At 50.7% G+C, this 26,200-nt stretch overlaps 1 protein-coding gene across 10 annotated transcripts in view; it reads right to left on the bottom strand.

Annotated features, from left to right (window-relative positions):
• Rgs3 (regulator of G protein signaling 3) overlaps positions 1-26,200 on the bottom strand; it is a 130,640-nt gene that overhangs the window by 19,067 nt on the left and 85,373 nt on the right. For 2 of the 10 annotated variants that reach the window (XM_041632377.1, XM_041632383.1), the window contains one exon: positions 21,751-24,361. The exons of 3 other annotated variants lie outside the window; for them this stretch is intronic. In XM_041632377.1, the coding sequence (XP_041488311.1) occupies positions 24,251-24,361 (111 nt within the window). In that variant the 3' untranslated portion in view covers positions 21,751-24,250. Of the gene's footprint in view, positions 1-7,512; positions 7,537-8,811; positions 8,951-9,196; positions 9,422-12,454; positions 12,490-13,799; positions 13,941-21,750; positions 24,362-26,200 lie in introns of those variants that run through there. 5 more of the 10 variants (XM_041632379.1, XM_041632382.1, XM_041632380.1 and 2 more) reach the window with 5 other exon arrangements.

Here is a 26,200-nt window from a genome sequence, read left to right on the forward strand (position 1 = left end):
CTTCAGCCAGGGCATCTCACAAGAACACACAGGAGGAGGATCTGAGGCGGTAGAGCTATTAGCATGCACTCACATGTATACACAAACACACAGAGACACATGCACATACATGTGCACACACACAGACACACACACGCCCTTCAAAGCCTTCTCTTTCTGATATTCCATCATGGTCTTTCCTGACTGCTTTTACTTCCTTCCTTTCTTCCTCCCTCCTTCCAAGGATTCCCCCAGAGTGCCCATGGAGAAGAAACTGTGCTGGGTAATAGCAAGCAATGTCACAGGTAGGGCCTGCCCTTGCTCCAAGTGACTGGGCACAGGAGGGCAGGAATCTGAGTCAAATGTGAGTGAAGTAGGAGTGTGGTTTACAATGCCACATACCTAGAGACCCTCGCAAACCAGTTCCTTCCCAGATCCACTGCAAATAAGGCTTTCCTATACCATCCTATGCTAGGTTCATCAACCCGGAACCAAAAAGCTCTGCTGGGCCAAAAAGACCCAGGGAAGGGCACAAATACAACTGTGGTCCTGAGGCTGGCAACCGAGACTAGGTAGGGAAGCTGGGGTTGACGTCCATCTCCTAGCCATGTGCCCAAGCTAGTGTGCCACAGTGGGGTAGGAGGATGGAGGGCCAGTGCACAGCAGTGTGCAGCACGTGGTGGTACCCTCTGCTTACAGGTGGGCACCATGGGCCAAGCCCAAACTACACTTCACTGAGCAGTAACTTAGTGAACGGGAGCACTCTGAAAGCTAGAAATGATGGGACAGAAGTCATTGTGGTGAAGAAGGGGGACAAACCAGGGTTGGAATCCCATCTCCAGCACATTTGAGATCATGTGCAGCCTGCTTTAAAGGCAGGGTTGCTTTATGTGAAGCATAGTGACTCAAACGCCAAGTCCCCACATCCCAGCACACGGGTGCTCAGGGAGCACCTATAAACACTGCATTCATATTCTTAGACCTATGGGGATCACAGTCACAGACAGTCAACTCACACATCATGGGTGCTCAGGGAGCACCTACAAACACCGCATTCATATTCTTAGACCTGTGGGGAATCACAGTCACAGACGCTGTCAGCTCACACATCACGGGTGCTCAGGGAGCACCTACAAACACGGCATTCATATTCTTAGACCTGTGGGGATCACCGTCACAGACAGTCAGCTCACACCCCTGCATTTAGTTCTGGGACAGAACACTAAACACACTTCATTCCTTAAAACAGCCTAGGAGTATTACAGCTGCTTAGCTCAAGGCAGGAAACTGAGGCCTGTACCAAAGGCCTCAGAACCACAGGATGGGGCCTGCCTATACCCCTAGCCTTCTCTTGAGTTCAGTCATTTGGGCTCCTTTGAGACCTAGGCTAAGCCTCTCCTCTCCTGGGCATGACTAGGATCTGCCCACTCAGAGGGGTAAGATCTTGACCTGATGCATGGCTAGGCCACAGTGAGGACCAAAAAGGAGGAAAAGCAGATCCACCCTCCATCTTCAGAGTCTGTGGTGCTGGGGTCCCTGGTGACTAATATTGGAAGTGATGGAAGGCCTGAGATTCACAACTGTAAGTTAGACTCAGCTGCAGCCATGCAAATCAAGGTTACCTTGACAGGCTCAGGCAGGCCACTGAGTCCCAACTGCACCCTCTCTGGGAGGGGTGATGCTGGGCTGGGTTTGGTTGGGTCTGCTCCAAACCCATCTTCCGGTATCCAGTCATGGGACTTTTACCCCTCAGTCTCACGCAGACCTGAGCAAACCCTTCTCACCCCTAGAGACGGCTAAATCTGCTGATGCTCTTGTGTGCTCTCTCTTCCCACAGACATGGCCACTAAGGCATCTCCTCTCCCCAGCTCCCAGCGCGCCTGCAGCCGCATGCTCTCTCAGGCACTCGGCACCTGCGCTGGAGCCGTCACTCAAGAATGCCTCCCCATCGACCTGAAAAGCTGTGTTCATCCTTCCAGAGCGCAGTACCCCTGGCCACAGGTCTGCATCTGGCTCTCTTGATTTTCCCCAGGGGTGACAATGTCTCACAGTGAGAAAGGATTGTCTTTTTGATAAGTTAAGCATCTCCTCTGGAGATGAATCTGGACTTCTGCATCACACTGTGCAGAAAAATCTGTTCAGACGGGTTTCAGGTCTAAATATGTAACATAAAACGCTTTAAAACTTCAGAAGGCCTACCATATCTGCAGGTTTTATGTCTGCAGAATAAGCCAACCACAGGTTGAAAATTTAAAAAAAAAAGTTTCATCTATAGTGAAAATGTATAGACTTTTCTTCTTTGTCATTATCTGTAGCAGAATTCCTGCCGGCCTGGCAGGAGAGTTAGAAACTAACCCTGGCCCGGCTCCAGAGTTAGCACCTAGCCCTAATCCATACTTGGTTTAGCAGATACCTTTTGTCGTCGTTTTGAATCTTGTCTGATAGTTTCCCGAGGATGCAAAGCCTATGCAAAACTTGGTTTGAGGAAACCTGAAAAACTGTGGTACCTAATGAATCGAGAATTTGCACTTGGCTGTACTTTTGGAAGCTTCATTCAGGTTGTGTTGAGCATATGGAAATCAACTGGCTTAACTGTGAATATGGAAAAAATAAAAATGTCCGGGGCAAAGGGAAAGGCTTCCATCCATCGAGGCCGGAGACCCCTCTAGTCGCAAAAGGCTAAGTTTATTCTCAAGGTGTCCCTGAGACACCATTCCACAGACTTGTGTGAGCCCACACCCATGCCACGGCATCCGAGACAATTATCCTCAAAACAATATAACATTAACTCTGATAACTAAACCTACTGATGTGTACACAGATAGAGGTAACCAATGCCACCTAGAATTCATATGGTATTGGGTTTTACTTATTAATATTTTTTGTTATTTTGAATGTGTACATGTGTGATGTAAGTGTGTGCATGTGTGTGGACACACATGATTTTGGGTGAGCATTCATGTGTGGGTGTGTGGACGATCAAAGTTGACATTATTATTGTCTCCTCAGTTGTTCCCCCATTTTATTTATCAAGGCAGGGTCTCTTTCTGAACTTGGAGCCCATTTAAAAAAAAAAAAGGCAACAGATCAATCTGTTTAAAATTGAGACCCTCTTTTCTTCAAATATTCCCTGACAAGAATAAGAAGGTAAGCCCCAGACTAGGAAACATATTCTCAGTGTGTTTAGCCAATAAGGAACACACATCTGGAATATTTTTTTAAGCTCTCACAAACCTGTGGGGAAAGGGGGAAGACATGATCCAGTAGGAAAGTGAGGAAAAGGCTTGAACAGGTACTTGCCAGCGGTTACCCAAATGAGCAATTAGCATATGTAAAGACCCACGACCTAATGAGTCATCAAGGAAATGTAAATTAAGAAGATAATTAGATATCACCATATCTGATATGAATAGTGTTGCAGAGACAAGGGCAACAGGTGCTGTCATATGTGGCTTGAAGGTCGGTGCACTGGCGCCACGCCGAGGGAATCGATGGCATCTGCCCAGCTAATTATATACCGCTCTGTGAGTCAGTTATTGTACAGTATAGAAATGTCTAAGAAAGATGGACGAGCTTCAAAAGACGTTCAAGGAAGCCCTTGCAACACTTACTCACAACATTGCTAAATATAGAATAAGGGGTAAACTGAGGTACACATCTAGGGAAAGACAGTAAATAGTAATAGAATGAACAAAATAAAACTTGAGACATGTTGCTGAGTCGTCTGCATGAAAGAGCATGGACTCAAGGCCCCGCTTATCCAAAGCGCATGGTAGGAAGCAGAGAGAGACAGGACCACAGTGACGGAGGGCACGCCGAAACATTTCTTGTGCCCTGGACAGAATGTTTTCTGTCTGACCCGAATGGTGTGCTCATTTGGTGAAGACTCATGGGCTGTGTTCTTGTCATCCTTCTCTAGAAGGATCCAGGCTTAGAGTTACAGAGCCATCAACAGTGTCTTCCCTGCTGGAGACAGCAGATCCTTCCCCGTGAGCTCCCCACCTTTACTACACCTAACACATTCCAACTACCCTCTCCAAAAAGCTGCTGCCTGCACCCCCCATCACCTTCTGTGTCAGTGCCCCCATCCTAGGCACCTCATCTCCATGGCTGTATTTAGCAACAGCCACCTATGAGACAAGACATCTGGTCTTCCGTGAGATGACCTGGAATCCATAGGCATGATTCCTCCTCATCTCATTTGACAACTGCCAGTGGAACCACAGGCAGGAGGGATACATACTGTGAAGTGAGGCCACTGCCTTGAAGTCCCTATAAGTCACATGAGACCGCCTCTAGAGATGAGAAGGAGCATGTGGCTGGGCTGGAGGGTAATCTGTACATAGAGGCAGAAATCGTACCTCTGAAGAAATGAGGTGGGAAAACTAGGGTGGACAGGAATGCATGCGCATGATCAGACAGCCTCACTGCTGTAGGGAGCTCCACTGAGGCTCCAGGAGACACCCGAAGCAGATCACCAACACACCCATCTCACCACCCCTTACCTACCCAGACAGAGCCTTTTATGTTGATGCTTCCAAGACCCAGAAAGGGTGTTACACAGGGAAATTAACAGGATTGACAGAAAAAGGAGAGTAGAATGGGAGAAAAAGAGAGGGGATTGGTAGAGGGGGGGAGGAAGAGGGGACTGGTAGAGGGGGGGAGGAAGAGGGGATTGGTAGAGGGGGGAGGAAGAGGGGATTGGTAGAGGGGGGAGGAAGAGGGGATTGGAAGAGGGGATTGGTAGAGGGGGGAGGAAGAGGGGATTGGTAGAGGGGGGAGGAAGAGGGGATTGGTAGAGGGGGGAAGAGGGGATTGGTAGAGGGGGGAGGAAGAGGGGATTGGTAGAGGGGGGAGGAAGAGGGGATTGGAAGAGGGGATTGGTAGAGGGGGGAAGGAAGAGGGGATTGGTGGGGGGGAGGAAGAGGGGATTGGTAGAGGGGGGAGGAAGAGGGGATTGGTAGAGGGGGAGGAAGAGGGGATTGGTAGAGGGGGACGAAGAGGGGATTGGTAGAGGGGGGAGGAAGAGGGGATTGGTAGAGGGGGAGGAAGAGGGGATTGGTAGAGGGGGGAGGAAGAGGGGATTGGTAGAGGGGGGAGGAAGAGGGGATTGGTAGAGGGGGAAAGGAAGAGGGGATTGGTAGAGGGGGGAGGAAAAGGGGATTGGTAGAGGGGGGGAGGAAGAATGGATTGGTAGAGGGGGGAGGGACAGAAGAAGAGAGGCAAAAAGAACAGAACCAAGTTGCTATTTGGACCAGCTGGGAACTCTGTCAATTACAGTCTCTTCAGGGAAATGTTCGTGTCCTGACTGGACACCAGTTACAATCCATGGCAGCTTCTACTCTATGGCTCCTTCCCTAACGTCCTCTAGTTTTGTTTCAAGGTTCCAGACAGATATTCAGCTCTCTGAGGCTCTGCCCAGCCTTTTCTCTGTCCCTCTTCATGTCCGCTCACCCTCTGCCACCTATCTCTAGGTTCTGTTATCAGACCAAGGCTAACATGCCAACAAACGACAGCGCAGACGGTGAGTGCTCCTCCCTCCAATCCCTGTAACTCACCAGACAGTGCAGAGGGTGAGTGCTCCTCCCTCCAATCCCTGTAACTCACCACACAGCGCAGAGGGTGAGTGCTCCTCCCTCCCTCTAATCCCTGTAACTCACCACAAAGTGCAGAGGGTGAGTGCTCCTCCCTCCAATCCCTGTAACTCACCACACAGCGCAGAGGGTGAGTGCTCCTCCCTCCAATCCCTGTAACTCACACACAGTGCAGATGGTGAGTGCTCCTTCCTCCAATCCCTGTAACTCACCACACAGCCCATTTCCCTAAGTTGGGAGCCTGGGTGGCAGCAGCTTGGGCAGACTGGGGTAGAGGGTACACCTGACAGCTCTCCACACATCCATTCCTTAGTGCCCAGACCTTCTGATTTCCCGGGTGGCTGGCAGTGCATTCCCCCTCCACCCCACTCTGCTCACTAGTGGTTCTGTAAAGTGGGACGGAGCGGGGTGGGGGGAGAGAGGCATCAGCTCCCTGGGACTGAGCCCAGAGGGCCTGCTATGGGTGGCTCCAGCCTCCCTGGACTTAGGGGATGAGCCATAAGAAGCCTTGTTTATCCCTGGGAGGAATGATGGTTTTCCCTGAGCAATGACATCTTGGAAACAGACAGGCTCCACAAACAACAACAAACCTCCCAGCCGGGGCCTGGTTGCAGCTTGCATGAGAAGGCTTCTACCCAGAGGCGCCTGAGTAAGGCACAATGAGGTCAGAGGCTGCTTCTAAACTGAGCCTTGTCTTGACCCTGACTCTTGAACCTAGATCTGCAGGGAACCAGAGAATCCAGTGGTGGAAATGTGCCTAGCAACATCTGATCCAGTCCCTGGCTGCTCCCAAAGGGGAACTAAGCTAGAAACATAGGTGAATCTCCCTAAGGTGCACTGAGCAGGTAGGAGACACAGCTGGGTCTCCTGGACCTCTTCTACCACATACATTGATTTTCCAGAGGTCAGCAAGCTCAATCAGTAAGCCCAGGGGTCCAAAAGGAGTGTGTTGCTGGGGAGTCTAAAAGAGAGAGAGAGAGAGTGCTCCAGGATGAAGCCCATATACCCTGAGATACAATGCAATGGGGAGAGACATGGACTGAGCAACCAGATCCATGTAACCTCGGGTGAACATTTCCTTTCTGTCTCAATTCCTTCTCTATTCAGAAGGTAAACAAACTCCAGCAGCTCCAGAGACTCAGAGACCAAATAGGAAGCAGCATTTAAACTCCCCAGGGATCTGACTGGGCATGGGCTTACCCTCTCTAGCCATGCCTCTTCTGAGAGCCAGGCAGACCCCTGGCAGATCTAGCCCAAGCAATGACCATTCCAAAGTGGTCCAAGAAGCTGAGCTCCAAGCCCCTGTAGTTTGTGCAAAGGACAATGCATGACTGTTACCATGGGTCCATCCAGGGCTGTACCTTCTACCATGGACGGCTGGGCTACAGTATGGTCACCACCAGCACAGTAAGACCCCTGAATAGGCTCTTTCTATGGCATTAGGCAGGCTTAAGTAAAAGTTCTCCCTGCTTCACTTCCCACCAAACCCAGCCTTCAGCTCCTTGGCCCTCCATATCTGTACATGTGTAGAGACTAAGGCTCCTCCTAAGCAGCCAGGTCCTTTCCTGGCTGTGTCCACTCTCTTGTCAGTCACAGAGACAGGATGAACAGTCTGAGTTGACCTGGACATCAGAGCAAGGCCTTCAGGGGAAACAAAACACCCTAGCTCACCAGGGCATCTCAACACCCTTCTCCAACCACGCCCTGGGAGAAAGCTGGGTTCGTGGGTGACTAAGAGATGAATAAAATCCACATCATGCATAAATAGGACACAAGCAGCCACCGGAGATGCCACCACCAGTAGACAGATGTGTTCACTCCAGGTATGGAAGATAGGTGAGATTAAGAACTAGAGAGAACAGAAAAGAGGGGCTTTCTTGGCCAATGAGACAGCATGCACGAAAACCGGGAAGGCAGGTACATTCATTGATACTAATACCTTTAATCAGGAGCCTGATGGACCAGCCTGGCTTAAAGCCCTGGAGAATTCCTGACAGGGTGTCACTGTCTCAATGGCCTCCATCCTCACTATGTTCCTGTTTCTCAGATGCCAGGCTGGGCCTGAGTTGCCCTCACACTGCAACTTGGCTCCCTAGAGGCTCCCCGCCCTGGGCTAAACCATGCCACATGCTAGGGCTGAGGAAGAGGGGAGGTGGCCCTCGGCTGGGCACAGAGGACTCAGAAGGCCTGGGTGGAAACTTTGACTCTGGCTGAGATCCTGCCAGCATCAGAGGAGCAAGCCTCTGCAGCTCTTGCATTGGTAGTGTGCAAGCACTCCAATCACCCGAACAAGGAGCAAAGTGCCCACAGGATAAGCCCAAGACCGCCTGGATGGGAAATACTTCTCCAGAGTTGCTGAGGGGCCTGGTGGCTAAGTCTTGAGCAAATAATGCCATACTCAAGTGGGATCCTGTAGCTCGGGACTAGGTAATGGCTTCTCTTGTGTCCTGTCCTGCCCTCACTGTTCTGGGAGGCAGAGGTCCTTCCTCCTTCCTGATTTGGCTCAGTCATAGACCTGCTGCTTGAACTTAGTCAAGGCTTCTCCTCTCTCTAGACTCAGGATCCCATTCTAGCCCAAGACTTGGGGTCCCTTTGGGACAAGAGTAAAGACATGAACCCTCCAAGTTGAGAGCAGATTTGGTCTCTGACTACTCACAGGGGCTAGCTCTGAGAGTGACTGGGTCTCAGCTGGAGCCATGGGAGCAGGTGCAGGCTCTTCCCTTGGCAGGATAGGGAGGTGGCTTTGAGCTCATGGGGCATACAGCAAGCCTGCTTGTATTTCCAAAGGCAGATCTCAAAGACTAGCATTAACACCCCCTCCCCAAGACAGGCTTAGGAGTCCACCTCTTCCCCAACTGCCATCCCCAGTGACTCCTGGTGTGTGGCCAGCAACCCTGACACAATAACCAACCTCCTTCCCCATGCACTGTCCCAACTGGTCACCAAACATTCCTGGTCTCTCCTAGAAAGAAAAGCTTGCTGCTGGCTAGCTCGGAAACAGAGAAACAACACACAGGGAAGCCTGTCCCCTACCCCTGAGGGGCTACCGCCCCCTGAGATAGATACACACACACACACACACACCAGAACAGAATAGAGCCGGTTTGGTTGCAAAATGTCTCTCAATGGCTGCCCTGGGGAAGAAACAATAGAAACCAGGACCGGGGCATCCGGAAGAAGACGACCCTCCCGCTGCCCGCCACCACCACAGATACACCTTTGTCATGAAGGCACCTACCCAGCACACTCCAGCAAGGACCCAGGCGACTCCTAGCTGCAGCTCCTGCCGGCCACCCGCCCAGGTCTCCACCCCACTCCTCCTGAAGGCGGGCGGGCGGGCGGGCGGGCAGCCGGCCGGCCGGCGTGTCAAGCGGCTGCCTTCCCCAGACAGAGCTCCTTTGTGTCAGTAGGAGCTATTTATGGACTTACCCAAGTTCCCCAGGGGAGCGGTACCTGCTGGGAAAAGCAGGACCAAATGACCAGGTTCCACCTCCCACATGGAGGTAGGTTTTATTTTTTATTTTTTTCAAAATCCTTGCATCACCCATCCCTCCTCTTCCTCCTCCTACTTGTCCTCCTCCTCTTCCTTCTCCTGCAAGCCAGTGCCCTTCCCAAACACGTACCCGGTTCAGCCGGCCACCGCCGCTCAGAAGAGAGACTTGACTCTCTTGCTTTCATCAAAGAGAAAAGTCTGTGATTTTCCTAAACCACTTTCCCCCAAGGATGTCTCAAGAGGAGAGTCCTCGCTGGCCAGTCCTTTAGCAGAAAGTGTGCACTAGTTGGAGACTGGCTTGTATTCAACTAAAGCTGCCATTCCTGGGTCCCTTGCTACCCATTCCCCAGGTCCCCAGCTGGTCCCCAAAAGTACTACTCTGGAGGGAGGGTTGCTCATCCTTCCTCAGTGGATTCCACCCTGAGACCCACACACATCCTGAGGTCTCCCAGGGCTGGAGCAGGGCAGAGCTGAGGCTGCCCCGCCCTATTGAGACCCAGCCAATCATCAAGTTGGCCCTGTCACACCCCCACCCCCATGCTGCTCTGTCCCTGGGGACAGCTGCCCTCAGGGTCAGGGAGTGGTGGCCTCAGTCTTTCTCACATCATTGTCCAGCACAGCTGGAAACACGTGTTTTTACTGGGCACCTGGTGTACCAAACCCTGAAAAATCTGAGATAGACAGAGAACTTAATCTTCCTCCCCACAGCATAACTGCCAAGAAGTGCCCATGACAGCAACCAAGAGAGAGGGGAGACAAAGCCCAGGATGGTGAGGTTTCCTTGTGTAACTCCCTGCTTCTGCCTGTGCCTTGGTTTCCTCATCTGTAGAATGGGGCACCTTCAGAATCTAGAGTGCTCAAAGAGCTGACTCTAGGCCCCTCTTCTGAACACAGACTCTGTGCCCAAGCCTGTATTAGTTCATTTAATCTCCATCTGCATCTTGAATGGTGGGGTCTCCTCCACTCCTCACACGTGAAGAACTGGAGGGACCAGGGTTGCCCGCTGTTCACCACAGGGCTTCCCCGCTCCTGCAAGCAGCACTTGCACCCTCCCCGCGCTGGACCCTACAGCCTGGCTGTGCTCTTATGTGGGTGGTGCGCCCTGAGTAAGGCTGGCACCCCACTTTAGCAGAAAGAGCCCCATACTCCTATCTTCCCAGAACCCTAGAACAGAGCTCAGTATGGTACCTTGGCCTCTCCCTCTCCATGAAGGTATCTCTGGCTATGATCCTGCCTGCCCATCTGTGTCTCTCACACTCACAAGCACACATAAGCCCGTGGCTATAAGAGGGTCCTTAGCCGGGTCAATGATCGAAACACTCCTTGTGGGACTGGTTACTTAAAAACTATACTCAGTGCTCATCTTATGGGGAATAAAAGGAGCCAAGGCCATTCTTACAGACAGCATGGGTTGGGCTCTGTACTCGCAAAGCTAATATCCAATCTGTTGAGATGGACGGCAGCCATCAGATGAACGAGGCCATAATTAGACATCGTACTCTGAGGGGCAACACAGCTCTGCCAACCCAGGGCATTAGGGTTCGTTAATGTGCTGAATAGTGGCATACAGAGGAAGGGCTGGAACCCTGAGGAGCTGGCCAAGAAGGGCTGGAGAGAATCTAGCACCCAGGGAGCCCAGGGAGCCCAGGGAAGCCACTACCTCTTGCCTCTCAACTACCCCAACACCAACAGCAAAGTCAATGCCCTCCTCCAAGTACAGCCTACACTACAGGACCAGTGCATCACCCTGGCCAAACTGCTTCTTCTGGAGAGCCATCTCTTCCCACTTACAGCTGTGAAAAGAGGCACAGAGATGGTGACTTTGCCAAGGAAACAGAGCAACTGTGTGGCTAGGCTTGGCGCAGGAATTTCTGAGTGTCTCGGGCTCCATCCATGGCAGCCTAGTGCTTATTGGTCTAACACTAGTGATGGCACTGCTCCTAGGGGGAGGAATGGGGACAGAGGAGGAGGTGACATTTGGTGCCCCATGGCCGCTTAGGACCCAGTCCCCTTTGCTAATCCATATTTGTGTGACAGATATTCATTTGCCATCCTGTGTCAGCACTGCAAGTGGCGTGAGCCCTTCTGAATGATTCATTAAATCCTTAGAGCCTTATCAGATATGATGTCTGATATCTAAATTTCACAGGTGATAGGCAGAAATTAAGAAGTCTACCAAGGGGGCATGAGAGCAGAAGAGGGCAACAATCAAGCCCCACTCACTTTCCCACCATGTCCCACAAGAACGTGAGAACAGCCACACTCACAAGTTTAGTGAGAAGCAATGGCGGCTCCTAGAGCTAGAACCAAGACTCAGCAAGGATCCTCCTCCCATTTATGAAAGGCGGGGCCTCTAGGCTCCAGACACAGGCTGCCCCCTGCACACTTGCTGCCACAGGCTCTGCATACCTTCCCTTCTAGTCCCCAGTTTGTCCCAAGACCCTGTCAAGAGCCATGTGAAAATGGAAGCCCTTGCCCCTGAAGATTCCATCTGGGGGAACAATGGTTTTGACAATGACATTTGAACATGTCCAGTGTGTGTGCTGGCCCACTTAGGAGGTTCTGGGCTGTGACTCACTGGGGGCTCGTGATTGAGGGGGTCTACTGATTCTCTGCAGAAAGGTCCGCTCTACCATGGGGTCAGCCAAGAAACTTCAGTGTATGGTTTCAGACCCCGTGGAGTCTCTGCTCTACCACAGAGCCTCCACCAGGGGCCTGAGCAGACATGCCATGTGACCTCCAAACAAGGCAATGCTACCCAGAAGAGCAGTGCATGGCTTTGGAATCAGAGCAGAGGATGTGACCTGCCCTGCTGTTAGGGCCCTGGAGGCGAGCACATGGCAGGCCGGCCCCCACCTGCAGTATCAGTGCCCGTGTGTGTCACACCCACTGCTCAGGACTGCAGGGAGCAGGTTGTTTCTGTGCCTACTCCTCGGGAGGGCAGGTGTCAACAGGAAGCTCATTGTGATCATATCTGTTGAGGGGTAATGGACGTGCCTAGTAGTTGCCCAAGTGGGCTGACAGCTGGCATTTATGGACAGCAGGCTGTGAATAGCTGGCCCTTCTGATGGGTCCAGACAGTAAGACATAAAAAAGGGACATGGTATAAACAGAAGCTCCCAGAGAGGAGGGGGAGAGGAACCTTTGCTTGTGGTTAAGAGTCTACAAGACTGATGACTGATGGGAACTCCCGTCAGCATGGAGATTTGCAAAGCTGAAGGTCTTGGGCTATCGTTCCTCCCTTCCACAGCCGTCCATTGCCCACGCCCGTCAGGTGGAGCCTTTGGGATGTACTAACAGACTACTGACTCCGCCAACCTAGAGGCTAAGGGCACCCAGCATCTGAGGCCTCTGGCGAGACTTCTCCACTGTGTAATAACCTACCTACCTGATGTTTCTACCCACGAATTTGAAAAGAGCTTTGATTTATGATTTTCTTTGTTCTTTTACTGGAAAAAAAAACAAAAAACAAAAAAACCTCATTGTACTGTATTTGGGGCAATCTAAATCTGTTTTCCTAGATGCTGATCATTCATATTTGACTCCAGAATCAACTATCTCGTACTTTCGGACGTGAAAGCTGGTTTTGTGTTGAGACCGGGAGGAGTGGTTCTAAGACCTTGGCTCCTAACTGCAGACACTTCTGAAATGTCTGCTTTGCCATCCGTTCATCTCAGCAGCCTTGAGCAGCATACCAGACTCGGTCCTACCCACAATGACAATGCTCCCAGCCACAGACAAGAAGCCCTGCAAGTAGGAAGCCAAAGGCCACCCCCTGGAGCTATTTCAGAGACCTGCCAGCAGCCCCAGCAAGCTCCTGCATCCTGCCTGGAACATGCTTTGCTGTCACATGCACAGTGCTGGCCTGACCTTGGGTACCTGTCACGGCACAGCGTGGCCAGGCACTGTGCCATCTCCCTCCCTGGATCCATCCAAACTGTCCACATGCTGGCCTAAGAGTTCAAAGTTTGGGGAGCAATCCTTGACCCACTACACTTCTTCCAGCTCCAGGGCCAGGTTGTATCTTGGCAGCCAGAGTCCCTGGGAAGTGTTCAGCTGCAGGCTGAACCACGGGGAGCCCCAGGCCTGTGACCTTAGTTGCTAGGAGTAGTTTATTCCTGCCCTCTGCTCAGACAGCTGGGCTGGAGCTCAGACCATCAAAGCAGAAGGTCAGCAGAGGAGACTATAGTGCCACAATAACTTTCCTGCCACCTTCAGAAATGAAGACAACCCCCTGTCTGAGCCTCAGTGGTTCGGTCTCCAAGATGAGTACTGGTCTAAATCAGTCCCCTCAAAACTTAAGTCTATAGAATGGCGCAGGGGCCTCACCTACCGCAGGTGTGCACTGTGGGAAGTAGTAAAACTGAGAGGGTTTGGAAGGACAACTCTTCATTGCCACATCTGAGCATGGGCTCAAAGGACATGTCCCACTAAATGAAGTACAGGCCAGGCCAGGTGTAACAGAACTTGCTCAGTAAGCATCCTGCTCACATGATTAGAGGCTCTGACTTAAACCAGCCTTGTTCTGTGAGAACTCACTAACTGGGATCCACACTACCTCCTTAGAAGCTAGTTACTGAAGCTAGTTACTTAGCCTTAGAAGCTAGTTACTGAAGCTCTCGCTTCTCCACTGTGCCCGGGGCTCGGGTAGGACCAGCACCAAACTACGTGCCCGAGGCAGTCTCTCTCACAAGCCCCTCCACCCACCAATCACCAACTCCTGTAGGTCTCACCTCCTATCCATCTGAGACAGTGCCTCTGCTCTGATCTAAGCCACCGTCGTCTCTCCTTGGCAGTGTGGAAGAGCAATAGCTCCAAAAGGCTCTCTGTTCCCTTCTGAAGAGGCCACTGTGAGCTCTTTACCAGACAAACCCAGTCCCAGCAGCTACCACTGCCCTTGGAACCAAGTTCAAAGTTCTTGTCACAGGGCTGTGGGTTGGCACCACGGCCCCACCCAACCCTCCTCCAGCCTTATCTCACGCTCCCTTCGTCTTCCTCACTCTTGCACTGACACTGTTCTGCTTTCAGGTCATCATCTGAAACAAGCTTTCTCGTACCCTGAGCCCCTGTGGCCATGCGGGCCCTGCTGGAGGGTGGCTGAGAGTCGGCCTAACCAGCTTCCATTCACCTTACTCTGGGGATTCACACGACTCTAGAGATGGCTGTGTGACCCAGGCCTCAGCCAGTCTGTTCACACATTCTACATTCTTCAGTGACTGGGATTGGGGGGGGCTCGGGGCCTGCACTGCTGCTGAAATGAGGGAGTCAAACCATGAGGCTAGAACTTGGCTCTTCTGGAATCTACCACCGTCACTGAGGTAGTGAGTCAACACACAAACAGGTAGAGCAATGAGGGGTGAAACTGGTTATTGGTGGCATTGGCCAAGGTCCTCAATCCAACCAATCCTACACAAAAGCTGCCCTCCATAATCCACCGGAGTCCATCCGTGGGCTGTAGCTTACTGGAGTGGGGTTCGTTCTCTTACAGTGGCTGAATTCCTGACTGATAGATCACTGGCCCTTAGCACACCAGGCTCTCTTAAAGTGTTTGCTCGTTCGTGCAGTCACTCAACAAACATTCGGCAGCAAGACAGTGAGCAGATTTGTTCAGCAGAAAGAGTCCTCTTGGCTGCTGTTTAAGGAGCTGTCAGAAGCAGCAGGGATGCCCAGAGGGAGATCTGCTAAAAGAGCACCCAGGAGACCCAGGGGGCAGATGCCTGAGAAGGGAAATGGAGACAAAAAGAATGGATGATTCCTAGCTCTAAGTTCACTAGAGAATCTCTGGGAGCTCTCTCTCTGTCTCTCTCTCTCTGCCTCAGGACCTTCAGTATCCCAAGGCTGTCACTATTGATCACACACTCGGCACTGAGCAGTGCCAGGGTCAATCTTGGTTCTGGGGTTGGAGTTGACAGGCAGGGATTAGAGTGCGGTCACCTCCCATTACTTTGTTTCTTCCCTCTCTTCTGTTCCCCTCCCTCTTTCACTCCGCCTTTCTCTCTGCCATACCCTCCCCTCTACAACAGACTGAACCCCTTAAAATTGTGAGCAAAGCAAATATTTCCTTCCTTAAATTGTTTCTCTCAGGTCTCTAAACAGCAACAGCAATCCTATCCGGGTGCATTCTGTGGGTGCAGCACAGTGACTTTAACCTTTCCCTGAAGGACATCTGCTGGTCCCAAGTTACTAACAATAAAACTTCTTTGAATGAAAAAAAAATGCAATAAAGAGGAAATAAAAACAACTGTGTTGGACAGACTACACATTGTGGCAGAAGGAAGGTATACTATGTACTCAGCATCATCATTATTAATTATTTGCAATAGAGATTTCAGCAAGTAGAAATTTAACACAGAACACAATTCCAAAGATATTTAATGCAAATGTCTTTGAGCCGAGGGAAAAGATGGTGTGTAGACTGACGTGGCTCAGGGAGTTACTGTGGAGAACCACTGCCCAGAGAGGACATTCCTCAGTTCCAAAGATGGGAAGAGAAAGCCTGGTTGCTTCCACGAAGGGATCTGAGAAAACCGTGTCAACAGTGCTCTTCGTATAACGGTAAAAACAGGAGAGCAGGGGGCTCTTAGAAGAAAGGACCTAGAGTCCTGTATTTAAGCAAGTTCTAACTCTCACACAGAGCCAAACATTTCCAGACTTAGGAGAACCAAGAAAGTGGAATGGGGAATACCCACAGATGCTTCTGAGAAAAGCTCCAGGAATGGTTACTGCACAGAGACTGGAAGCCCAGATTCAAGGATGGGCCGGTGTGACATCACAAAGTGACAGCAAGAATGTTTGCAGATTTCCTGACTGGCGGCATAATCAAGAGTTAAAGGGGACTTAAAACTCAACAGAACTAGTGTTTGAAAACAGTGGCAACCGGAAGCTATAGCTGCAAATGATTTCAACACTATCTAGGAGCTACAGAGAAAGTCAAAGGGAGTCGTGGGCCAGCTGAGAGGTTTAGGGTGGGCTGTAGCAGCGGAACACAAATTCTTACAGGACTGGTGTGCTGCCTAATACAGAAATATGGGAATGGAAACAGTGAGGCAAAAACATTAGCCAGCTACAGTCAAGGTGCACCCTTCAGAGGAAAGGCTAGTGCACAAACACCCTTCTTACATAAAGAACTCTGTGCATGAACAAGTCAACTATAAACAACTCAATGGGAAAAAAATACGGACAAAAGAAGAGAACACTGCCCAAAGAGGTGATTAAGTGACCAAAGACAGTGTCAACACAGGTCCGGGTCTCCAGTAATCAAAGGAGCCCTTTTATTCCTATTTTCTAATGGAATGGCAGGGGCTGAAGAGCTGGCTAGGAAGTTAAGTGTACTTGTAGCTGTGACAGAGGACTTGGTTTTGCTTCCCAGCACCCACATGGAAGGTCACAACCATCTGTAACTCTAGTTCCAGAAGATCCAACACCCTCTTCTGCACCCTGCAAGCATGGGGAAGGCATGTAGGTGCCCATTCATACATACAAGCAACACATGCACATGAAATAAATAAATCTAAAAACAAATGTTTAATGTAACAATAGATAGTGCCACCGAGGGCACTGGAAAATAATCACTCTCTTCCTAAGAGGTCCGTTTCCTGGGAAGTAGGACTTCCGGTATTAAAATGGGAAATCTCACACTGGAGTGGGCCTAGTGTGCACAAGGCCCTGAGTTTGATCCCTAGCCCTGGGGAAAGAGGGATAGAGACAGAGACAGCTCCAGTTAAGATGGCATTAGAAATCAGCACAGCCGTGCTGAAAGCCAATCAGCTACTGGAACAAGAATCTGCTTACGGACGCCCCCCCCCCCCAACAAGAATCTGCTTACGGATGCCTGCCCCCCCCAACAAGAATCTGCTTACGGACGCCCCCCCCCCACTGACCCGAAATCCCACTGCTCCAAATTCATTCCAACAAAAACCTTTGCCAATAAATATTTATTGCGAGTCAGACAAAATACTAAGGAACAAACTGGATGCTGGGAGATTACAAGATATGTTCCTAAGGACTTTTATCTCAGGGTTTTGTAGCCAATACAGACTCAAACTGACTGGAGCACCTAACTCTTAAAGATGATTCAAATATTGCAGGTTTCACCTATGAAATGAATGTTCTAGAAGTGGTGTTGTAGAGCATCATCTATCAGCGGGAAATGTGGCTACACTATACTATTAAATGAAAAAAAAGAATCAGATTTTAAAAAAACCATACCAAGAAGTAACCCTAACTTGAAAACAAGAAATATGTGTGGGAAACAAATTTCTGACAAGATACACCCCAAAATGTTAATAATGGTTAACAGTGGGCACTGCAAAGGGTGAACCTTGTTTCTTCCTGGTTCATCAATATTATGTCTTCTCCATGGAAAACATCAATTCACAACATCAACTGCACTAAACAATGACTTCGCTATGCCACTGTGGTAGAGGGTCATGGAGAGTCTATCACGGACCACTACTAATTTTCTCCGTGTTTGCTTTTCTTACTGGGAACCTCTGCCTCGTCAGGCATTGTAAGAAATGTCCTGTGCACATCACAGGTCAGAGTGGATGCAGGCTGCGTAAGAACTTGCCTCAGTGTACAGTCCTACAGGTCCCTCGGAAGGGCAGAGAAAGTGCCAGGGCCATGAGGTCCTCTCTCTTCCAGGCTGGTTCTCTGCAGACAGCGCAGGAAGTGACAAGGGAGACAGCTAGGACATCAATACAGAGAAGGTGCCGTGCTAAAGGCCAGCTGGCTGAGGTCAGGGAACAGGGCAGCTGGGGGTGGAGCTCCTTGCCTGGCAGGGGGCTCTCAGGAAGAAAGACCACATCCGGTTCCAGAAGTTCCCAGGTCCTGAGCACCCATGGCTGCAAGAGAAGCCTTATGAGACCTGAGGTGGCCCTCTGATTAGCAGGAAGGAGGAAAAGGATCCTTTTGGAACCTTGACCCCAGGCTTGGTGCCTGTAAAATAGAGGTCTAGGCCTCCAGGGCCTGCTAGTGAGGACGAAGAGAGAGGTGAAGACAGAGGCTCCAGGACCTTCCCAGATCTGAATTAAGTGAACCTGTAGGACTTCCTCACAGAGGGCCTGACAGGAAGAGGAAGGGGAGAGGCATCCCCACCCAGCTCCCAAGGAGCCCCCTCCTCTTCCCCTCAGCAGTGTTCCCATTGCTATTTTTAGAATAGCCCACAGGAAGCAGAGTGTGGCTGCCAGCCCCCACCACACTTCACGCGGCCCAGCTCCAGGTAAAACACAAAAGCCCGTTCATCCCCTTCCAGTCGGAACGTGCCCGGAATTTGTAGCCATGCCCGCTGAGCAGGTAACGCCGCCCAGGCTGGGGACTTTCTAATGCCATAGCTGCTAAGTGAAAAGAACACTGCTCTCTAAGACCATCTGCATCCCCTCTAGCAGACCTTTAAGTCACCAACTATGTGCCCTTGGCCAAGTTCTGGCTTCTATCCTGGTCTTATCCTCTACAAATTGGCTTGTTAAGCTGTTGATCTCCCCCCGGGGGACAAGGAAGGCTTTCAGTTCCACATTTGATTCCACGGTTTAACCAAAATCCCAGTTACTCGGCATACACACTCTGTCCTCCACTTTAAGATATATATGGTGGTTATGTTCCCAAAGACTCCTGGGAGTTGAATGTGAGTCTCAGAATGCATTTTCCCATAGAAGACTGCCGTAAGTGGTGATCCACCTCCTCTGCTAGCCTACATAAGCAATAACGGCATTAAGAACCCTCTATAGAAAATGTATCTCGAGTTGCTTTGTCTGAGCAATGAATGACAGATATTAGCTGCAAAGGAAAGATGCTTCTGAGAAGGTCTGCAGAAGACACTGGAAATGGAAAGAAAGGAGACTGATCAGCAACAACTCTCCTGGAAAGTTAGCCTGAGGCTCAGCGGGCAGGAGGGCTGGTCGAAGAATACATGTGCACACAACATACATGAAGTCAAGCAAGAGTCCCGGACATGCTGAGCACAGGGAAGGAAGGAGGCCCGAGGGGACACCGGTCAGACGAATGGAGATGCTTCCCAGGGCAGGAACCTTGGGATAGAGAGGAAGTAGGAAAGGGTTTCTCCACAGGTGTCTGTAGTTGGGACCTCTTCTGGTATGAGCTGAATATGGTGCTCGCTGTCATCCATGTGTGAGGGAATGAGGAATACTAACCACATCCATCGCTCACACATAACCACACACATGTTCTCCTGTTTCAGGGTGAAGCCCTGTTCCCGGAGTTCCGAGGCGCTGACTACTGCCCATCCTCTGAATCTCAATGTCAAGTGTCCGGATATGTCCGTACCCCAGGAACAATAACTATGATAAGGAACCTGAGTTGGGAGAGCATAACTACTCTACAACAGTCACTCTGGTTAGTCTGCGTTCTGCTGGGCCCTGGAGACCACCTGGATTCTGCTTCCTCACTGTTTTTGAGGAAGGAAACAGATGATCAGAGACATGAAGTGATTTGTCCAGGGTCACACAGTGAGTACTAGATAAGTCAGTATTCGAGTCCAGGGCTTCCGCATCCTGCTTTGTTTTCTTCTGAAAGCAGGAGGGTTATAGAGAGGGGAGCCCTCTGACTTAGAGAACCAAGGAGCAGTTCTGATCAGGCTTTCTTTCCTCCAGGGATGCCTGTGTGAGCATGGGGACAGGGCCTAACCCTCGGTCCTGGTGCAAACCTGGCCATACTGCCTCACAGATCAAGCGGAGGTGTGGGCCTGCTGATATCTGCGAAGCTGTGAAGTCTCAGCTCTGACCCCAGTTTGCTTGTGACCCTGTTCACAAATGTCACTTCCCCCTTTTGATCTTGTTTCTTCATCTCCACTCTAGACTACAAGGAGGGTCCCACTGAACAGCTGGATTCAGTTCTACGCCACCGAGTGAGCATCTCCTGTGGGCCAGCCAACAAGGGAACAGAAAATGAATCAAGCTATGACCTCCACTTGCTCCTAAGGAACTCACAGGCTTGCAAGTGAGATAGAACTAGCTGCCTGGTACGGGATGCTAAGGATGAACACACTCCTCTGGCAAGCACAGTGTGGGTGGGGCAGCTCTGAGGCATGCCTCAGAAAGTGTCTTAAAAGGGGTGCTAAGTCATGATGGCCTCCTTGGGGGCTGCAGCCATCAGGGCCATTGAAGGCGGACAACAGGGTCCAGGAACAGCCTGCCCGTAGAAAGGAACAAGGACTTTTGGGAGGAAGGGACATTCCTACCCTTGTAGCCAGGAGAGCCTTGGAGAGTCAGGCTGGGACCCAGGCTTTATGGTCAAGACCACAGGGGTAGCCTTTAGACAAGACTGTGACTGCCCAGCCCTGCCAGGACTCCCCAACTGGAATGGTCTGTGGTAGCAAGCAAACAGTAGAATCAAACAATTGTGACAGGTCCTCTGGGCACAGCTGCCCTGCCCAGACATTTACTGTGTGATCTCAGGCAAGTTTAACTTTTCTAAGACCCAGTATCTTCATCTATAAACTGAGTAGAGCGGGAGTCAGTTCTCATGAGGAGAGCATCCCACATCAGGCTCTAGTGGGGACCAAAAGAGACAAGGCAGGATTGGCCTGGCTCCCAGCCAGTGCTCGCCAAATCTTCTACCACGACCATGTGCTCTACACTGGAACCAAAGACTTAGGAATGGCTGGGGGCATGGCAGGGGACCCTCTTCAGAGACTAGATGGGAAGAAAAAGAAAAGTAAGAGAGGGCATAGAGGCAGTTGTTCCCTGTTCCTTAAGAGATGAAGAGGAAAAGAATGGCTGCCTCTGAGAGCAAGGCAGTAAAAGAGGCAGTCTGCCTCAGCTAGACCAGCAGTCCAAGGAGATGGAAAGAAAAAGAATGCTCTCCAAGGAGAGGGGTTGGGGAGAGGAGCAGGAGGCTGAAATTTGATCCCTTTGATTCCGAGCTACTTAGGGGCTGACGTCTTAAACCAGTGGATTAGCAAAACCCAGGCCCAGATTCTGGTTTAAAGTCTCCTCTCTTCTGCACTGATGCTCACACTAGCAGGCTGGAGCCTCAGCCAGGTCCCACGATGGTGACCCATGATCCTGTTGAAAGCCAGACTTTGAAGAAAATGCGCAGCCCAGCGCTTCAGAGCCTCTGAAGGGCTTATTTTAGGAGCTTAGTTCTGCCTTTCGTATCAGACTTTTGTTAAATCCTGTGAAAATAGATTTGTTTTTCAGCCTGGGCCACCATATAGGAGAAGTAATGATCTACTGTGACTCATTTTAATTGGTCCCCAAAGTACTCTTCCTCAGAGGAATGGGCCAAGATGTCTGAGACACACATAAGTGCCTCCTGCCACCTTTGCCTCCACAAAGGACAATGGTCTAGGTCTCTTGCCAGCTGCCTGACATAGTCTAAGGCATTTAACATCTCAGAACCTTTCACTGTTTCATTCGTAAGATGGGAGACAAAGCTAGGCACCCTACTGCTATCCCCAAAGTGCACGTTCACTGTGGGGTCACTGTAGTCATGCATCCACAAGGCAAAACCGTCTATGCCTCTACTCGGGAGAACCTACTTAGTGCCTTCAAACTGGTTATGATCAGTAAGGCTCTGATGGCAAAAGTTAGAGGAGAAATTAATAATACCTCACCACTCTCAGAAGGTCCAGCAGACTCAGACATGACAGCTTATATGGAAGATGAGCTTCAGAGGATTCAGAGCCCAAGACACAGAAAGGGATCCAAGAACACACAGACAGGAGGCTAAAAGGGGTACTTTGTATTTAAATCTCACAAATGGCCTTCCAACAATAAAGCGGTTGTGCTCCCATCCTCCCAGTTCTGGGTCCAAAGACACCACCCAAGACAATTGGCCCATCAGGAAAGAGGTCATTGTGTGCTTCTTAGTGTGATTTATGTGGCAGGGAGGAGCCCAGCTATGTTTCCCGTGATTATGACTCTCAGAGGCAATGTTGAGAGCTTGGTCATTCTCTTGAACAGCTGGGATGGACTAAAGAGCAGAGGCCACTAGGTCATATTTCATCTTCTCGGGGTCCGTGACACCAAATTAATTGTTGCATTGATTCATGAGGCAGGACAGTCACCACAGCCACTGAGCAAGCTAGCCCAGGGCCTGCCGGGGGGGGGGGGGGGCTGTCCTCTTCCCCATCAGCAGCAGGCCTGAGAGCTTGATGGGAGAATCTGTCCTGCGCAGGAGCTTATCAAGGAGAATGGCCCTTCCCAGGGATGGGTGTTATGTTCAGATCCTCCATTTCCTGAGCCAAGAGCTCAGACACAGGTCTTCTGTACTTCTCTGCTGGACACAGGTCCCCAGACCCAGGAGAGACAAGACTGTTGATTTCCTGGACTGGCAATTCTCCTGTGCCTCATGGTCCCCTTAATGTAAGAGAATCAAATGAAATCAAAGTATAGTGTGCTGTGTGCACAGACCCTGCGGGCTGATCGTTGGCTGGCACAGGGTGCTACATACCCCCTGGACCAGGCCAAGCAGCCTCCTTCCATACTGGGCTGGACGTGAGTCTGACACCTGCAGGTTCAGCCCATTTCCCATCAGCCTGATGACTCAACATGGTCTCATTCTATGTTAGAAGGAAGAGAAACTGAAACAAGGGACACACTCTCTTCTAGGTCACTGTTTAGAGGCCCTGACAACCTCAGGCTAGCACAGGAATCTTCCCTAAGGTCCTTCATGACTAAGGTGGGGGCTTCTCTGGCCTTGGCCATCACTGCAGCTTTCTGTCTCGGAGCCCCCAGGAGACCTAGACCTACAAATACTCTCTAGAGTGTAGCCTATGTCCCTTTAATCGACAGCCTTGAGATTCTGTCCTGATGGATCTCTGCAGTTAGGGAAGGCTGTGCAAGCTGCCCAGTCCAGAGTCCCAGCTAGGTGGACAGGGAGTGGACAAGGTCAGCTCCCATCACTGGCCCTGGGCAGGTTAACTTTGGCCTTGTCTCTGTGAAGGCTGCTGAGCTACATCTGGCCCTGGACCCTGGACTCTAGTTCTCTGAGTATAAGCCCTGACTTCCTTCAAGACCCCTTGGCGTGAGAGGCTCCATGGAGCCTGGGGGCAGGACAACTTCGAACTTTCCCGTCTTGGGAAAACTAAGCTTTTCTGTTACAGGAGCCATGGACATTCCCTCAGCACTGGTCCTATCAGGACTGAAGAGAAGAGTATTTATGAGGGAGGCCTCAAACTTCACAACACTGTGACAGCAAGACCCAGTGGGGTATGAGGGCAGGCCGGGCTGAGCAAATCATCCCTCCTTGTTCCAGAGCCTAGCATCCAATACCTACCATCCCAGCACCCTGTAGAACAAGTCACTATTATCCTCACCTGGAAGCCCGAAGGGGAGGCCTAACCAGGCTCACAGCTACTCCGATCTTGTAGATAGACACTTGAGGGGTCTGTGACACCCTTCCTCAAAAGCCTTCCATGGCTCCCTACGATCACCAAATATGTGCTCTTCGGAGAGCTGCAGCCACTCTAGCCTCCCTCTAGTCCTCAACACACCGTGCCCCTTCCTTCCCATCTCTTCCTGTGCTGTTTCCACCGCCTGGAATGCTCTCTCCAAAGTCTTTGGCTGGTGGGTTCCTTTCCAGTCCATAGGCCTTGGCTTACAAGCTATGTCTTTCCCCATTATACCCCACACATAGCAGCTAGACCCAATGCCCTCTCTGAAGACATCTACGATGGTTCTGTTCAGACTCCCCCAGTGTGTAATCATGAATTGGTGTTGATTTATTTAATGTTATCTCCCTATCAGGACTAAGAGGTCTGGGATCTTGATGGGAGCACGGGTTCCCCTAGCATAAAGGAGATGTCTCCCAGTATCCACTGAATGAAGAAGTAAATGTGTCCAGATGAAACAGGAATGGGAAGATATCTTCTGGCAGGAACGGGTCATAGGCATTTCTCCATTAGAGTGACCCCTCCCTCTTTCCTGCTGTGCCCAGGCAGGTGCCCAGGTGCCATTCAGCCTCCTTCTGCTTGAAGGGAGCTTGCTGCAGGATCTTCTCCATCCGGGACTTCTGGGACCACTCTGCACAAGCCACAGGGTCTCTCACACCACTGTTCCTCCTGTTGCCAGTCCATACACACCCTCGGGACCACTCCCTCCAGATGACCCTAGGCCCACCATCTTGGTCTTCCGTTTTGGGTCCAGTTGAGATGAGGTTACTGTGTGATAGGAAAAGCCCCCATAGGGTTAAGTTGCCAGAAGCACAGTCCCGCCCTTGGGCTTGTTCAGCCAATCAGAGTCTGTCCTGATGATGAGGTAAAGCTTCTATCTTGGGTGGCTTTGAAGGAGGTGACTGGCCCCATCTCCTGCTGGAGAGAGCCGTAAGGGTGAAGTTTCTGTGGAACCAGACAGAACTGGAATTAGCTCGCTGTCCACTCTGATCAGGACGGCTTGACTCCACAACCTGCCTGGGCTTCTTTCTACGGCACTCAGTCCCTGGCGTCTCCGAGACCCATCTCTAGCTGTCCCAGAGAGATGACAAGGTGGAGCACTGGAACATACAGTCAGAGAGAGCCCAGCAGGCCTCAGTTTCCCCGCCAGGGCTCTAGAATCTGGCAGGTAGCTACCCAGGAGTGTCAAAAAACACTTGTCACATGAGCTTGAGGACCAGTGTCAACCTCAGTAAACATGGATAACAATAAATTATTCTACATAATCACCCTGACAGACAGTGATGAGCACCACAGTGGGCAGTTTACAGGGAACCTTCTGCATGCCACAACACCCTACACAGTCCCCAAAGGATCCTTACAATAACCCTGGCTATCCAATCTGATTTGCTGATAAAAAAAAATGTCCTCAGGGAGGCTAAGTGGTTCTCCCAAGCTGACATATCCATGCAATCATTTTGAACTATCTGTTGTCTATGACTGCGAAGGAGAGAACGGATAAATTCCTCCACGTGACAACAGGGTTGGTACCTGTACCCTTCTCATCCTCAGGCCCCTGAAGACTGAACAAGCCTATTCTGTTCCGAAGGTTCTGGAGTCCAGTCGCAGAAGCACCCGCGTACCAATGGGGGTTCACTGCTGACCACGAATGGACAGTCAGGACCAACCCCCGTGGACAAGTCTCAGATCTACAGCCATGGCCTCAATGCTGGGATCACCACTCTAGTCCCACATCATCCCTTTCTGATTAGAAGCCGATAAGGCCCCAAATGAGGTGCCATTCATCTCTGTGACCCCAGAGAATCTAAAGCAATGCCAGACACAGGGGGGCACATTTATCATGTGTGTTTGATCAAGTAATCAAAATTGTATAGATCAGTCAGTCCCTGGCAGCTTTAAGCCTCACTGGCCACAGCATGGACTAGCTCTGAGCAGATCTAATGAGAAGCATCACGGTAGTGCTCAGAGTACAGCAGAGGGAGCCTGGGCCCTGTTATCAGAGGCAGGAGTGAGAACGCCCTCCAGGGACATGTAAGGAAGCAAGAGTGCGCAGAGTTCTACAGACAAGCATGCGCAGAGTTCTACAGACAAGCATGGGTGCTGAGTGAGGAAAGAAGCTGGGACGGGACAGGAGGCAGAACATGCTGAAGGCTGAGGATGGAACTCAGCTGAGAAGAGGACGTCCTTGTCACGCACAAAGTCCTGGGTTCAATTCCTAAGACTGTATAGTATAAGCTGGGTATAGTAGTATATGTGTGTACTTTTAGCACTTGGGAAGTTGAGGCAGGAAGGATTCAAAGTTTAAGGTCGTCCTCAGCTACACATGGAGTTTGAGGCCAGCCCAGGCTATATGTGGCCCTGTCTCAGAAGGGTGAAGGTAGCAGTTGGAGAAGATGCTTCTATAGACACTATGCTTGTGTACAAGCATGAGGATCTGAATCTAGAAACCCAGCAGCCAGGCTGGAACAGGCGGATCCTAGGAGCTCTCAGCCAGACAGCCTCACATAATCAGTGAACTTCAGTTTCCGTGAGAGAAGCTATCTCTAAAACTAAGGTGAAAAGCAACTGAAGAAGACACCCGACATAGACCTCTGACCAATACACAAAGACACAGATAGACAGGCAGACACACACGCCACAGACCTTCTCCTCCCTTCCCACATATGTCACAGAAAATTATGAAAGAGAAAGAACTCTCCGGAGGTTATTTTCCTAAGGGAGGTGGCTAGCTCCAGTCCCTGGCCTCTTAGGATCACAAAGCAGAAGGGACCTGGCAGGAGACTT

The sequence above is a fragment of the Microtus oregoni genome, unplaced genomic scaffold (genome assembly GCF_018167655.1).
Source record: "Microtus oregoni isolate MIOR12 unplaced genomic scaffold, Mior012 000041F_ref0000270, whole genome shotgun sequence".
In the NCBI taxonomy this organism is placed as follows: Eukaryota; Metazoa; Chordata; class Mammalia; order Rodentia; family Cricetidae; genus Microtus; species Microtus oregoni.